Source organism: Diplotaxodon limnothrissa, linkage group LG20 (genome assembly GCF_057381915.1).
Source record: "Diplotaxodon limnothrissa isolate DT_005_m linkage group LG20, D_limnothrissa_male_GT1.1, whole genome shotgun sequence".
NCBI classification, from domain to species: Eukaryota; Metazoa; Chordata; class Actinopteri; order Cichliformes; family Cichlidae; genus Diplotaxodon; species Diplotaxodon limnothrissa.
In genome coordinates, this window is record NC_140615.1 from 8,766,268 (window position 1) to 8,781,152 (window position 14,885).

A 14,885-nucleotide genomic window follows, 5' to 3' on the forward strand; every position below is an offset into this window, starting at 1 on the left:
AGGTGTTCTGGTTTTCTGCTCTAATACCCGAAATGACTGCTCCCTCCTGTGGTCATAGATGGTATTATTACAGCTAGGACTGAGCTCATGAATTTGTTTTATAGTTTTCGAGGTTAATGTATTCTGTTAAAGAACCAGATTGAGTGGAGTTTTGATGCTTTATGTATTTGTTTCTATTTACAGTAGAATAAACTGTGTCTCACTGGATGAGTCGCATAAACTTTGGTGAGCCTGTTGAATTTTGCTTCTGTGTAAGGCACCAAGTTCTGCTCCTGGGCGCTCATAGTGAACAAAGGCTGTGAGAACACACAAAGATGCAGCAGAGAATTAACACATGTCCACACACATACACATAAACCATGACACTATTGCAGGGAAGTCATGTTTCTTGTGTTTAATGATAGCAAATATGAATTTAGTTTTCCATGCACCGTGACTTTGCCGTTTCACCTTAGAAGGAAGCACAAACTTTATAAATAATATTAGTAACCATAACATTTTTTTGTGGAGAAAAAGTATAATGAACACAAAATATGATGTATCGATTCTGACCTCGTATCCTGCGATGCTGAGCTGGATGGAGACGTCTAAAGGCTGATTGGTCACTCCGGCTGCTGACTGGACCAGTGACATGAAGAGCAGTGGGAACCAGATGATGCTGATGAGAGCAAAGATGATGAAACCTCCCATTCCATATTTCACCACCTTCTTCTTCTTCTGCCCCGGAGGGTGGGGGAATTTCTGGAAGAATTACGAATAGATTACCATCAAAAGTTATTCAGTCCACTGGATAAAGACGTGCCATTTCAACAGCTCGTCTCAATTTTCCTGCATCATAAATTTATAAAGGTAAGCAAAGAGTTCTGGTAGCTCACAGCCCAGACTCTCTCATATATTTAATGGAAATTTCTATAGTCTACACTGAAAAACACACATTTTTCTGTAATTTAATTGTTTATTTTGTACTTGTTCAGGGACTAAAATGATTTTAAAAGTAATTTCAACTACTTTCTTAAGCACTCCTGCTTACTTTCTCAGACTCCCTCCAGCACTTGAGGATGAATATGTTAGCGTAGATGTCTTCAACGCAAATCCAACTGGAGAGAGATAGCGTGGTGTCGGTCCAAACCCAATCCATCACCGCCCTCAGCTCTGTCAGGAAGGGAACCATCCGAAAACTGAAAGAGGAGAAGAGAGAGAGAGAAAAACGTTTTGAATTAAAATAAAAATTTGATCATGCTACAAACAAACCAGTCACAGTGTAAAACGTGTCTGAAGTATTTATGTTGGCGGTTATTTAGTTACAGTTTAGCCGGTTTTTGTACCCCTGAAAGAGGAAGAGGTTCAGGTAGTTGTAGTTCTTGGTGAGGAAGTTGCCCAGGATGCGGTTTGGGTAGCCACACTTGATCTGGTACGCAGACAGGCCGAAGTAGATGCACTTTACAAAGTACCACAGCTGAGCAACTGGGTTTCTGTTGAACCTCCTGGAGCAAATAAACAGAAGAGATATCGATCTTTGCTCCTTTTATTGTCATGGATCAGATTTGTTTATTTTTATTTTTATATACTGTGCTTAACAAATTTAATAGGCCTCTGTCGAATGTAAGATTTATGTGACATTAATCCACCAGTATGTGCAAGCTCTTAAACTGAAATCAATTTTTTAATGATAAAATATAAGTATTGTTGTTATCCATGAAATTCTAAGATTTACTGTTTTACAAAAAAGCTGAAAAAAATAATAAAGCTTTATTATTTTTTGATTACGATGCCAGATTACAGTTATCCAGCCCTGAACAGAAAAATTTGTTTTGGTGGTTGAATGTTTGAAAAGGTCAGTCATACAATGCCAACTTTATTTACAAAGCACTTCATTGAGTTTGACTTTATTTTACTGAGTAAAAAATGAGAAGAAGAAGAATTTATTGAACAATGACCTCTCTGTGACACCAGGGAGAATGAAGAACATCCAGAAGTGTATGCCAAACACCAGCACCACCTGGAAAACGCACTTTCCCAGCAGAGACTTCTTCAAGTAAAGGGCTCGGTCCACTATCATGGTACCAAACTGGATCAGTAGCATGACCAGAAAGGCCTGTGGAACCTGGTCTTCTGACAGTGATTCTGTGATGTCAGCCGCTGCAGAGTATTTCTACAGAGCGATGAAAATTAGCCTCATTGTCATAAATCATACATGTCAAGTAAATTTTATTTATGATTTAAATAATAAGAAATATTAATATGTTTGTGTAGTCTTACCCCAAAAGCCCAGTATCCGTATATGGTGACAATGAAGTTGACGACATCAATGAGAAACATGAGGGCGTAGACGTCACACACAGGGCTGTAATCTGGGTGAATGATGTCATAGAAAAACTGCCTTATAGGTAAGTAGATGTGAAGGCCGCTGCAGAAAGAGAAGAGACTGCAGAGTAAGACAGAAACGGGAAGCTCCTCTCCACTAAAAATAAATCTATGGAAAAATATTATCTACCAAAATAAAGTAATGACTAACATCTCAGAAAACAGACTTAGTGGACTGCAGACAACTCACACTTCTATGGCGGCAGCTTTGGCTTGTAGCATCCTCTCTCTGATCTGCTGTCTGATCCTCTGCTTCCTTGTCAGCGGAGCCTTATGTCGTTCCCGTCTCTTTTTCTTGCTTTGCTGCTTTTTGGGCTTCATCTCTCCAGTTTAAAAAATAAACAAATTAAAAGAAATTGAGAAAAACTAGCCATTTGCTGGTAATGAATTCAACATGACAACTTCCAAAAATGAGATAATGAACATGGAGACTCTTTATTCAAGACATGTAGGGATCTTCTGAATATTCACCACCAGATTCTGCAGATTCGCCTTTTTTCAGTCTACAGAATAAGGAGGTGGTGGACGCCTGGAGGGGGAGGAACCTCAGACGGCGTGGTGGTTGCTCCCTGCTGCCCATCTTCTCTGCTCCGGTCTTCTTCTTGTCCACTTTCTTCTTCAGCTTCTTGAAGAAATCGGGCATCTCAACCTCCTTGTTGTCCCACAGCCCGTGGCACTGCAGAGACATAGACACAGGCAGCACTTGAACATTTCAAAGTAGCTGCTTAAAAACGATTTACAGTGGTTAGTTTTCACATTACCTTTAGGATAGATCGGTGGAAGAACAGCGCGAGCAGCTGAATTAGGTCGAAGAGGACATAGCCGTCCTTCTTCTCCACCCCAATGATGTTGGGCAGGGCGAAGGGCCGGTCAGCGTTGATGCCTCGGTAGGCAGAGGTGGTCCAGGGGAAGAAACCAAACTGGAAAAAGTACTTCACCACAACAGTCAGCTGAGACAAACAAGAGAGACACAAGAGATGTGAGTGAGTTCTGTTTGCAGCACGCACATTAAACTACTCAACAAATCAACCATTAAAAGCATTATATGTGTATCTAGTATTTGCATTAAGAAACTAAAAACACACCTTTGCTTCATTTAGATTTTATCTGACGTATTTACAAGAAAACCTACTTCGGTGTAAATGATGGCTGTCATCCAGAAGCGTTTGGTCGGCCGAGGCACAGACAGCATGGCCCAGAGGAATATGAGAATCGGCAGGATGAGGGAGAGGAGCGAAGCTGACACAATGTGGTTTAGAATGATCACAAAGTAGCATAGCATCTCTGACTTGGACACCATGGTGTTATAGAGGGCAAACAGCAGCTTCAGCGGCCTCGGCAAGGTCACGAAAAACTTGTCGGACTCGGAGATCTCATCATTTTCAAACATGCTTCAGAATCAGAAAGGACAGAGAAGAGAGGAAGAGGAAAAACACAATGATGGAGATTAAAGTTCTTAAGAGATGGAGCTTATATCTCTTTTGTCCTGCATACTAAATTTTTTTGTGTCTACTAACTTGTTGAGTAGCAGCTCACTGGCAGTGAGGTTCCTCGTTTCTTGACTCAGAGGTCTGGGAGACTCTGTGAGGTCAAGACTCTTCTCTCCATCGCTATCCCTGAGATCCAGCGAGGTCCATTCTGGGTATTTGGCACCTTCTTCCTCTTCTCTTTGCAGCGATTCCTCATCCCGCTCCTCTTTCTCCACCTCAGGATATTCTCGTTGTTCTTGTTCTTCTTCACATTTCATCTCAACTTCTGTTTGTTTCTCATCATCCTCCTCTTGTTCATGAAGTTCTTTTGGTTCTTCACAGCTTTTAAGAAACAAGCGAATCAGAAATCTTACTTTCAGGAATCATAGAATCACATCTTGAAAGACAATTCTTGTATCTGAAGCTGTTTCTGGTAAATGAAACCTTTCCTGCAATTATGCGTGTTATTTATGTGGTGTTTGCAGTTTTACTGACTGATGAAGAACAGGAAGAAGTTATTCTCAATGGAAAATAATAATTTTATGAATTCTGCACTGGAGTTTTTGTCTGATAGATTTGTCTGTTAGAGATCACAGCTAACAACAGGATTAAACTGAGCAGAAATATGTGTCTAAAACGTCGTTCACTCATCCATTCACCTGGGTGAAAGTTCCTCAGTGTCAAAAGATGTCATGTCAATATTGGCCTCTTTAAAGAGCCTTCGTCTGAGCTGGTCAGCAGCAGGTGACACAGCAGGAGGCTCATCCAGCTCCTCCTGCGTTGGCTGCCGGGACACCAGCATCGTCTCGTCTGTCATGCAGCTGAAGTTAAGCAGGAGGGAGAGACTCAGTGTGTGTGCCTGAAAGGTAAACTATGACTATGTTGTCTGTGTGTACCTGGAAACACTGCTGCCCCAGGAAATTTTGGAGGCTTGGTTCTTCAGCTTCTTGTACGCGTGTTGTGAAGAAGGGTTGGCAGGTGGAGAGCCGGGAGCTGACAGGGATTTATCTAGATTGTCCTGAGACGACAGTGTGTTCTGACGGGACTTCCAGTTTTCATAAAACTGCTTCACACTCTCCTGACTCACCTCTTTACCCTGCAGAGCCAGATAATACAGACAGAGTGCTAAAAGGTGCATTAGGATAAAGGATCCTGGTTAAATAAACTGAAGATGTATCAAAAACACTTTAAAGACAAATTTAAAGACATTTGTGTTTAGTGTTCATCTTATGGGATTGCCTGGAATGTACTGAACTTGCTAATAGCAGATAATGTTGTTGTTTTTTCCCCCATAAAACTGTGTTAAATATAAATATCAGCCTTGAGACTAATTGTGAAACTTGTTCTGTTATAATTACATTGCTTATTGACTAAAATCAAGTGTTTATCCTCTCAGCTGACCTTCTTTTGCTGCTGGTTGAGTAAGGCTCGCTCGAAGCGCAGCACTTTGGAAATGCCCAGGTTGTCTTTACAAAATGAGTTCAATCCCTCCGTCAGGTCATCAAGAAGAGACTGAAGGAACACCCAGCTGAACTTTATCGTGCTGATGATGCGCTGCAGGATATTTTCTGTAAGAGGTTATGTGTAAAAGCACAGTAAGCCAATTAGAGTGAAGGTTTTCCATGCTTTTAATGCTTCCTGTTTTCATTGCAACAACAAGCAGAGGGTCATTTGGAACTAGGGCATTCCCATCCCTTAGAAGTGTATACCTTTTTTCTCCTCTCCCTCCTCCTCCACAACACTTTCATCTGGTTCGTCCTCACTGGATTCTGCTTTATCAATGCCTGGAGAACAAGAGCCATCATCAAACTGTTTGTGATACAGCATGTCTTTATAGTTACAGTCCCCTTTACCATACATGTCTACTAGTAAGAGTAGCACTAGTAAACACAACATGATCCGTTCTCACCCTGCTGCCTCTGCAGCTCTCTCTTTGCTTTCTTCTTCTCTTCTTTCTTTATTTTTGTCTTCTCCTTCTTCAGGTCCTTCAAGGCCTTCTTTGAGCTCGTGACCCAGGCCTCATAGGCCAACTAGAATTAAAGACAAAGATGCACAGATCACCCACTGATCTTACAACATAGATTGTTTTTGCAGCTACAAAACTCAAAACGAACACTTTAAGGGGAAATTGTGAAATACTTTAACTGTATCTCCATTGCTTTTAGTTTTGGCTCAGATCATTCTGGCTCTAACCTGAAAAGCAGATTTCTTCTTTGGTGGTTGCGCTTCCTCTGTCTTCTCAGGAACTTCCTCTTCCTCCTCCTCACTGTCACTCTCAAACAGGTGGTAGCCACAATTGTTTTCCACTGTGTTAAACAAAACAGTGTCAAAACTACATGCACACACAGACATACCACTGGCATCTGATCTGCTCTAAAGAAGCAGGTCAGTGGCTAAAATCTGCTGCTGCATTTACTGTCAGGTTAAAAACATTTCTTTGATTAAATTGAAAAGAAGTGAAGCACACAACCTAATGATAGGAAACAGCATTGTCTTCACTCTTTCCTCTGCCAATACTCTCTTTCTTTCACACTGATTAAGGATCCTGCTCACCTCCAGGCTGAGAGACCCAGGGCTTCCACCATTTTCCTGCATCTCTCTTTGCCTTCTCGTCATCACCTGGAATTTACAGTTCGTTTTGTTTATGTGTTGATGATATTTACTGGCTTCCATAAAGTAAACACATCCATCACAGAGAAAAAGAACAAGCAGACTAAACCCCCTCCTCAAACATCCCTCACCATACTCTCTCTACTCTACTGTATGAATTTGGCCTGTTTTCCTTGCTAACATTAGAAACTGAAAAAGAGTCACTTGTGTTACCAGGTGTCACCTGCTCCTGATCAGCAAGAGGTTCTTCTGGTGGTGCAGGTCGACTCTTCTGTTTAGATTTGATCTTCTCCATCCTATAGGAAGAAGGCTGAAAGGTTAGTTTATAACTCGCTGCTTAGGAAGAGGGGAAGTGTGATGGTCTTTACTGTAAACCTGATCCATTAATGGTTTCAGTGTAAGTGTTCTTACTGTTTCTTCAGAGCCTCCACTGATTTCTTCTCCATCTCCAGTCGGGCTGCTACCTGTTTTTTCACTCTGGCCTCAAACAATTCAGCGCCCCTTCAAGGTCGAGATGGACAGGGACATTAACTGCTGTTTTAGCTTTTACTTTGTTTGTTTTTACATTAACAAGCTAAGTTTACATTGTGACTCTAAAGCAGGGGTGTCAAACATAAGGCCCAAAATGTGTGACAAAATTGGCCTGGCGCAGACTCCAGTGCAGTCCAATTATTACAGGACAGTCTGGGCAATGCTTTACACATTTTGTTTTACACATCATACAGATCTTGGCAACAGATTTCTTTCATTTAGTAGAGTAACACTTCTTAGTTATGCAGCAAAACTGAGACATACTGTTGAAACTGCTCTTTTTACTTATATTGAGATATTTCAGCAATTAAATGTGCAAATAAACTTCTGTATACAAACACAAAGAAAAGAAAGTTTCACTGGTCTGGCCCTCTCAGGATGAAAGTGGGTTGTATCTGACCCACCATGTAAAATGAGTTAGAGTAAGAGATTAGTGATGTCTTTTTACAGCTACTATGTTGTAAAAACAGAACAGAAAAAAACAGAAAAAATAAACTGTAGTTTGGTCATTCTAGCATAGCCTTGTAAGCCTTAGTAAATCCACAGCAACTCAAACAAACATGCCGAAATACATTTTCATGCAGTTAGGACCAAATCACGTTGTTCTTTCCAGGAAAATTACTGGAAATTATTATTAGGAATTCTGTGTAATGATTTATCCATGAAAGAGAGAGCTACCAAAAACCTCTCGTAAACAGCTTTCGCATGAATTCTTGTGTCTTTGGTTTTCTTTTATTTTTTAAGTGTTACACTCAATCTAGATTTATCCAACAAAACATATAAAACTTTCAAGTTTTCAAACCTCACTGACCTTATGTGTAAAGCTTTAAGACTACTGTATGTTATAGAGCTAAACCTGAAAATGAAGCACTGACCTAGAGGCCAATATCTTAGAAGACTTGAGGTCAGACACCACATAGAGGAAGTAGTAGCTGAGGAAGACCCTCCTTTGTGCCAAGAGGACAGTGAAACAGATCGCATCCCAGACGATGCCGGCTTCACCTGCAGGCAGCTCACATTCATCATCGGGATCAGCTGAAAGGCACACAGGGTAGGAGAAATATGTCTGAAGAATTTACAGCAGATTTTAACAAACATTTACATGACAGAAAACATTTCTGCATCATGTGTTGTGTAGAATAATGACTTTGATTTTAATTTTAATGTATACCAATGGATATTTAATTCTGCATTTTATTTTGGCTAATTAAAATGATAATTTTAACCTTCCAAATAAAGTGCAACTATAAAAAAAAAAGTAAAATATAACACAGCTGTAAAAAAGTGTTGTAAAACATCTAAAAAATGTTGAATGTCAATATAAAAACTCTAATTTTCCATCATGTATTTCTGTTGTGTTTTTTTTTCTTTTTTTAATGATGCTTATAATTATTGTTTCAGCACTGTGACAATTTCAGTTTGTACTTCAGCAGGTCATGCACTGAGTTGCTGCAATGTGATTGGCTGATTAGATATTTGCATTCATGAGCAGTTTAACAGGAGTACCTAATAAAGTGGCTTTGAGTGTAAATATACCATCGGAAATTCTGGCACATTCTTTTCTCCCTAACACAAATCGTGACTAAATATCCTTGTTACAGACACTTACGGACATCATAACCTTTGATGGTGCAAAACATGCTAAATGCCTGAATTAGCCAGCAGCTGTTCTTCACCAGGCTGTCCAGGTAGGCACAAGAACCCAGCTGAAAGAAGGAAAAAGAGGCATTAATCAGTAATGCATGATTTTAAAAAAATAGCTGCATGTCTTGAATTATTCTGTACAATTGTACAACTTCTGAACTTCTTTATGGTATGGTCGCTTACAGACACCAGGTTCTTCATGGCGATCACAAAGCAGGTGTACCCAATGAGCCAGTCCCATAGCCGCAGGGTGTATCTGACTGGCTGCATCAGCACACTGCCTCCAAACAGCATGAAGTAGAAACAGGCCACCAGGTAGCCGAGACAGAAGATGTTGATGCGTGTCGTGCCAGTGATGAAAATGAGACAAAGCACCAGCCAAAAGAAGTAGCTGAAAACAAACACCTTCACCATATCAAGATAGCACCTGAGGACAAAACAGAGACCACATCTTCAGTTTAAAAAGAAAGCAAATCATACTGCCAAATATTACAAAGCTAAACCATCGCTATAAAAAATATGTAAGCACTACAGTTAATCTAGTTTTGTATTTTCTATTAGTTTTTATTTTTAGACGCCACATAGAGGAGGGCATATTTTAGAGGCAGGATTTAGGAAAATCAGTACAGGCAATACAATAAAAACACAACATCCAGACTCCCAATAAACACATCCATGACTGCTTCATTAAGCAAATTGTGATAAAATCAAATTATCAATTATATTAAAATAATAAATATTAAAACTTTCACTATTTTTTTTATTTTAATTTGATTTCCAAGTTCACGAAATGTTTTAGTTAGTTTTGATATCTTTCAAGAGTCTAGTTTCTATTTTTATTTAAGTTAATAAAAAAAACCCTTCTAATTCCAGCTTTTACTTTAGTTTTAGTAAACTATACTAAACCTTGGAAAGCACATATTTAAAACTCTTCAAGTAGTTTATTCCTTCTCTGTATTTACATTAAGATACAGCAAAAAAATTATTATTAAAGTGCACGTTATCCATATTTAATGTACAGGCTTATGATGTAATTGTCCAGGCTTATGGATTTAATTGAATGCATTTCTTACTTTTTCAAATGTTTGAGAGAATGTTTTTTAAATTTTGTAGAACAAGTAAATAAGAAAAGAAAATTAGATGAAAACTGTTAAAGATTTTAACAAAAGAATGAACTGAATAAACGGGTTTGTAGTTTAACAGTTAAAAACAATGTAATCTCTTCAACCACTTCCACGGAAAGCGTTTTTCTCGGAGGTAGCGATTGTTTATCTTATAATGCACACAAAAACACTTAATGTCCAAGAACTCTAGACAATTAGAAACGTTTTAAAAGTATTTAGTGTTCTTTACAGCCTTTTTGAAGGAGCGATCTGTCTTTGCATAACTACGTTTCACCTTGCACTTCTACCATGAACTTTGCCACCTCTTCATCCCCTCTATCTAAACAACAGGCTCTGAAGTGCAGGCTGACACTTTGGAAACTCATAACCATTAACGTTTAGAGATTATGCTGTCTCATTTCAAGTTATTTATACTTATCTATCCAGAGTGGTACAAAAATTTGACTGGGGAAATTAGAGATTTTGTATTCTATATTTTCAGGCTTTTCAGCTCACCAAGGAAACAAGGACATTTAATAGTAACTTACAAAATTAATGTAGTTTAGCATGGGAACACTACATGCCTAAACAGAGTTAGTTATAACACTAACACTTGCACTGCAGACAATAAGAAAGTATTCAGTGCAGTTGTAGTACAATGAATAAATGCATGGATGTGAACAGACAGGGGAGAATTCAATGATTTATGTTTTGTTTTCTGTTTATATGTTTAATAAAAATCATGAGCTCTTTACTAAATGTTGCTTCTGTCTGGAAGCGAGGCCTCAGATGCTCCCTGTGGTCATTGACATCACTCACGCACATCAACATAATGGAACGTGATGTGGTGTTATTATGTGTAAACAAATAAGCAAGTTCTTTCTTTTATCAGTCATTAACCTGCTAGCTCCTTAGTACAAAGTCTGTCTGGTGAATTTACAGTAAGTCAAAATCAGGTTTCCTGCCTTCTGTGCACACTTTTCTGGCGGCTCCATAGAATCGAACTGAATCCAATCTTCCAGCATTGTCCAAAGTACATGTGTAATGACGGCTTTATTTCTTAAGTTGGCAGACGGGGCTTTAAAACGGTTTTCCCTCTGATTAGGCGATCAGTCGTCTGCGAATAGCCCAAAAGTTCATCAGAGAAATAAGTAGAGATATAAATAATAATTTTGTCGTCCCTAATATGTGTTGAAACAAAGGAGCCCGAGCCTCAAAATCATCGCTCATGTGGCTTGCTTGCAATTTTACAAATAGGGAATAATTAATTAATGAATCAATAATATAGGTGGCAGGGATGATTAGTTGGATTACAACAATCAGAGAAGAGGAGCAGGAAGAGTGTATGTGAGAGAACGGTGCAGAGCAAGAAGGACAATCATTTAGATTAAATCTGAACTTGTTCAAAGACTTCAATCTTACTTCATGTATTTTGTAGTCATCATAATCAGAAAATTCAGACTTCTACATACACGGCACTGAGTCCTGGGGGCAGCAGCATAAGCAGAGAAGCCCATACCTTCCTCTTTCAAGCCACCTCCTTCAGTTCATCCAGGGGAGCATCGAGGCATTTCCAGCCGAACTCAGAGAGATTATCTCCCCAGCGTGTCCTGGGTCTACCTTGGAGCCTGCTCACGGTAGGGGAAAACACCTCATCCAGGAGGCACCAAAAAGCATCCTTGTCAGATGCCTGAACCACCTCAGCTGGCTCCTTTCAATGTGGAGGAATGGCGGCTCTACTCTGAGCCCCTGAATGCCTAAAACCTATCACTAAGGGGCAGGCCAGCTTGTTTCCGCCACTTGTATCTGCAATCTTCTAAGCTGACAGGGAGTCGAATTTCTTGTATTTATTTTAATATAAAATTGTACATAAATTACTAATTCCAAATGTGTTTTCCACATGGAATTTTTTTGGTTTTGTCTGAGAATTTTCAGAAATATATTTTATGGACAGCAAGAAATCTGAAGACTGAAATAAAGCCCATTAACAAAAGTTCCTGGAAATGAGACACGCATAAATTAATAATCTAATTCAACCCTTTAATGCTCCTAAAATGACCACAGACCAGAGTGATGGGCTCCCAACTCTCCATATGCAGTTTAACCCACAATACAAAAAGCGGTTTGATGAGAGTGCTGGATTATGGAGTTCAGGCTATTTCCTGCTCTGATCAACACTAAATTTAGATTTGGAGGGTGAGTCATGTTAAAGATAAGAAGAAAATAAACTGAACAACAGAATTACACAGTGTCAGTATACTGATAACAGACATATCAACCCTACAACAATTAAGAATCACACATTCTGACCTGCAGTGAAGAAAGTTGTCAACAGGTATGAACTGGTTGAAGGAGCAAGGATCCAAACTGCGGCTGATCTCGACATTGTCCCCGGCCAGCAGTCGCACTGCAGCTCGGTTCTCCTCCTCAAATACGTGCCACTGCAGAGACGAGCAGAGCAGCAGGAGGTAGTCATCTGCAGACGGAAAAGGACAAAAATGGGAGACCCTAACCCAGAAGAGGAAAAGAAGATCAACAAAATAAGAACTTAGAAGATCAACTCACAGAATATGAATAAAGGATTGGGTCTCATGGCAAAGTCCGGCATGTAAAACCACTTAATCACATTAGAAGACAAAGGGTGAACAGCTGTTCTCCAGGGGTAATCTACCAAGCAAATGGAATAAAAGGCATAGCACAGATTATTTTCATTTATATATATTTATATTTCCTTTGAAGTGATTTAGGTGATTACATTTTTTATCTTAGAAACTTTTTTTATATTTTTTTCAAGACATGGAAGCAAAACTGCTACAAACTATTAGAAAGATCCTTACCAACACAGAAAGCAGGAGGGATGCCGATGCAGAGCAGATACTGCAGCACCATGAGGCCCGCTGTAAACGTGCAGTATTTAAACCACACTTCACCAATCGCCTTCCTGCGTCGCCGAGACAGGACGGCTAGCAAGGCGCAGGAATGGAGCAGGGCGTAGAAATCCATCCTCTGACCAATCACATTGACTGCAACGATTAAACTGATCTAAGAAGCAGTACAAGCATGGTAAGAAGTCAGAGATGTGCACTTTCAGTTAAAGAGAAACAGAATGAATACTGCAAGCCTGAAAAAGTACCTCGAGTCCAAATTTGTAGAAAAAGAAGTTGATGAAGTACTTGATGCATGGCAGGATGCCATGATCCAGGTGCTGCCTGGTGATGCCTTGGAAGATAATGCTGAAGGGTGGAGGCTTCAGGCTGTTATTGAGACGAAAGTAGAGCTGGTGGCGGTGGACAGTAGACTCGAACACCAGCAGACCCAGGACCATCAGATGGTTCTATCACAGTAAAAAAACAACAACCAATAATTACTTTAATGCTATAATAATAGTATGGATATCAAAGTATTATTTTCTCTAAACAAAACTACTGCTAAGTAACTGAAATCTAAATTTCTTAAAGATTTTTGCCCTAATGAAGTTTCATGACTAGTAAATGACTTTAAAAGATGCTCAATCATCCAGGTAAGTAAATCTCCAAAAGTTGATTCTGTTCATCTGGACAACTTTAAAAGAGCTTTTAAAAGCAGGTGCACTCTTTTCTAAATGTTGGAAACACATCACAATTTTTTTAAGATACCAAACTTTGACATGTATCAGCTCACCCTGAGACAGGGGAGGATCCTGCCCTCACACTTGCGCAGTGCTCCACACCAGTAGACGGGGTCAACGGGCTCGATGTAGAGAATAGACCTCCTCAGCAACTCCACCATGTTTCCCTTCAGCTCTGCTCCATCATCCAGGCCCGAGCTGTTGGAGGGAAGTAAACCCTAGACAAGGTAGTCAGACTCATTATCAAAGCCTGTTTCTACCTCAGTATCAGAGATGACATCAGGACCATGTGACTGAAGTTTGTAATGTTTGTGCATAGTAGAAGAAATAGCATCCCACATAACTACAATCCTGAGTGACACAGTGGCAGTTACATTCACAAATTAACTTAACATGCATTAGCAGGTTTGACCAGAGAACCTTCTTGCTGTGAGGTGAGTATAACTGCACTACCACAGAATACAAGCGCAAAAAACCCCAATAACACAGAAACGAGCCACTTAATCCAACCTCCAGAGACTTATAATTACAGAAAACTCACAGCAGTGCAGTTAGAGGAGTAATCAAGAGGTTTGATGACTTTGAGCTGGTAAAACATCTTGCACACCACCATGACGCATGCCCACACAGCAGAGATGTTTGATGCTAAAGGTCGTAACCGTGGGAATGGGAGTGCAAATGCCCACAGAACCAGGAAAAGCAAGTTCATCAGTGAAACCTGTGCAAAATATATTAACATATTTATGTACAGAGAAGAAGAAGAGCTGGAGGTTAAATGTACCCTCATCAACATCAGCACTAAGTAAATCAATACTGTTGGACATATTTTTTTTGTTGCTGCTTTAATAACTTGTATTTACACACCTATAGAATTTATGCATGCATGATCAGAGCCAACATCCCACCTCTTGCAGCGATACCCAGATGATGCCAGACGACACAATTTTGAGGCTGTGGAGCTCCATCAGCCTCCAGCTCAGCTCCTGGAGCCTTCGAAACCCCGACAGACCCTGGATGAGCAGCAGGCTCGCCCGATCCACAATCACAATCCACTTGTCCTCACTGCTGCTGTGCACTGTTTCTAAGAAGAGGGGATGATACCAAGGGTAGGAAAGGGCATCAGACATAATTTGATCATTAACACTGGATTATATCAATGCTGCAGCCGCAGACAGTAACAGTACAATCTCAGTTATCTGAAGAGGAAACATCAGAACATGTGAATAGACTCCAAATGCTCTAAACTGAAAGAGTAATGTTTGCATGTGTTTGCATGTGTTAAAGGAAGCCAACGAGTTTCAGAGAGTAAAATTGAAAAAACAACAACAACCTGTGCCAGCTTGTTAATGAAAAACATTGTTGTTACAGATACTACCTTCTCCTGTCTCCTCCTCCTGCTCTTCTGCCCCTTTTTCTGAGGAGCTTTGCTGTCCAATGCTGGCCAGAGTCTCCTGACTTTTACCATTTCCCATCTGCTCCTTCACAAGCCTGACAACCACAATGAGGGTGTTCCATTTAACTAAAAAACTGCAGGAATTCAGTAACAAATCCATCGGC

The 14,885-nt window shown here is 39.9% G+C and overlaps 1 protein-coding gene across 1 annotated transcript in view; it reads right to left on the minus strand.

Moving 5' to 3' along the window:
• LOC146610507 (piezo-type mechanosensitive ion channel component 2) overlaps nt 1–14,885 on the minus strand; it is a 32,463-nt gene that overhangs the window by 2,802 nt on the left and 14,776 nt on the right. The window contains exons 19-49 of the mRNA XM_085344994.1: nt 14,704–14,816; nt 14,234–14,409; nt 13,866–14,046; nt 13,382–13,506; nt 12,855–13,055; nt 12,559–12,763; nt 12,287–12,388; nt 12,032–12,197; nt 8,802–9,045; nt 8,584–8,680; nt 7,850–8,009; nt 6,855–6,944; nt 6,657–6,739; nt 6,387–6,452; nt 6,027–6,139; nt 5,743–5,863; nt 5,543–5,617; nt 5,235–5,401; nt 4,730–4,929; nt 4,493–4,654; nt 3,882–4,175; nt 3,497–3,755; nt 3,126–3,314; nt 2,836–3,040; nt 2,555–2,687; nt 2,260–2,407; nt 1,938–2,152; nt 1,326–1,484; nt 1,031–1,178; nt 553–741; nt 204–296 (exon numbers count right to left, since the gene is read on the minus strand). Of these exons, the coding sequence (XP_085201120.1) occupies nt 204–296; nt 553–741; nt 1,031–1,178; nt 1,326–1,484; nt 1,938–2,152; nt 2,260–2,407; nt 2,555–2,687; nt 2,836–3,040; nt 3,126–3,314; nt 3,497–3,755; nt 3,882–4,175; nt 4,493–4,654; nt 4,730–4,929; nt 5,235–5,401; nt 5,543–5,617; nt 5,743–5,863; nt 6,027–6,139; nt 6,387–6,452; nt 6,657–6,739; nt 6,855–6,944; nt 7,850–8,009; nt 8,584–8,680; nt 8,802–9,045; nt 12,032–12,197; nt 12,287–12,388; nt 12,559–12,763; nt 12,855–13,055; nt 13,382–13,506; nt 13,866–14,046; nt 14,234–14,409; nt 14,704–14,816 (4,879 nt within the window). The remainder of the gene's footprint in view (nt 1–203; nt 297–552; nt 742–1,030; nt 1,179–1,325; nt 1,485–1,937; nt 2,153–2,259; nt 2,408–2,554; nt 2,688–2,835; nt 3,041–3,125; nt 3,315–3,496; nt 3,756–3,881; nt 4,176–4,492; nt 4,655–4,729; nt 4,930–5,234; nt 5,402–5,542; nt 5,618–5,742; nt 5,864–6,026; nt 6,140–6,386; nt 6,453–6,656; nt 6,740–6,854; nt 6,945–7,849; nt 8,010–8,583; nt 8,681–8,801; nt 9,046–12,031; nt 12,198–12,286; nt 12,389–12,558; nt 12,764–12,854; nt 13,056–13,381; nt 13,507–13,865; nt 14,047–14,233; nt 14,410–14,703; nt 14,817–14,885) is intronic.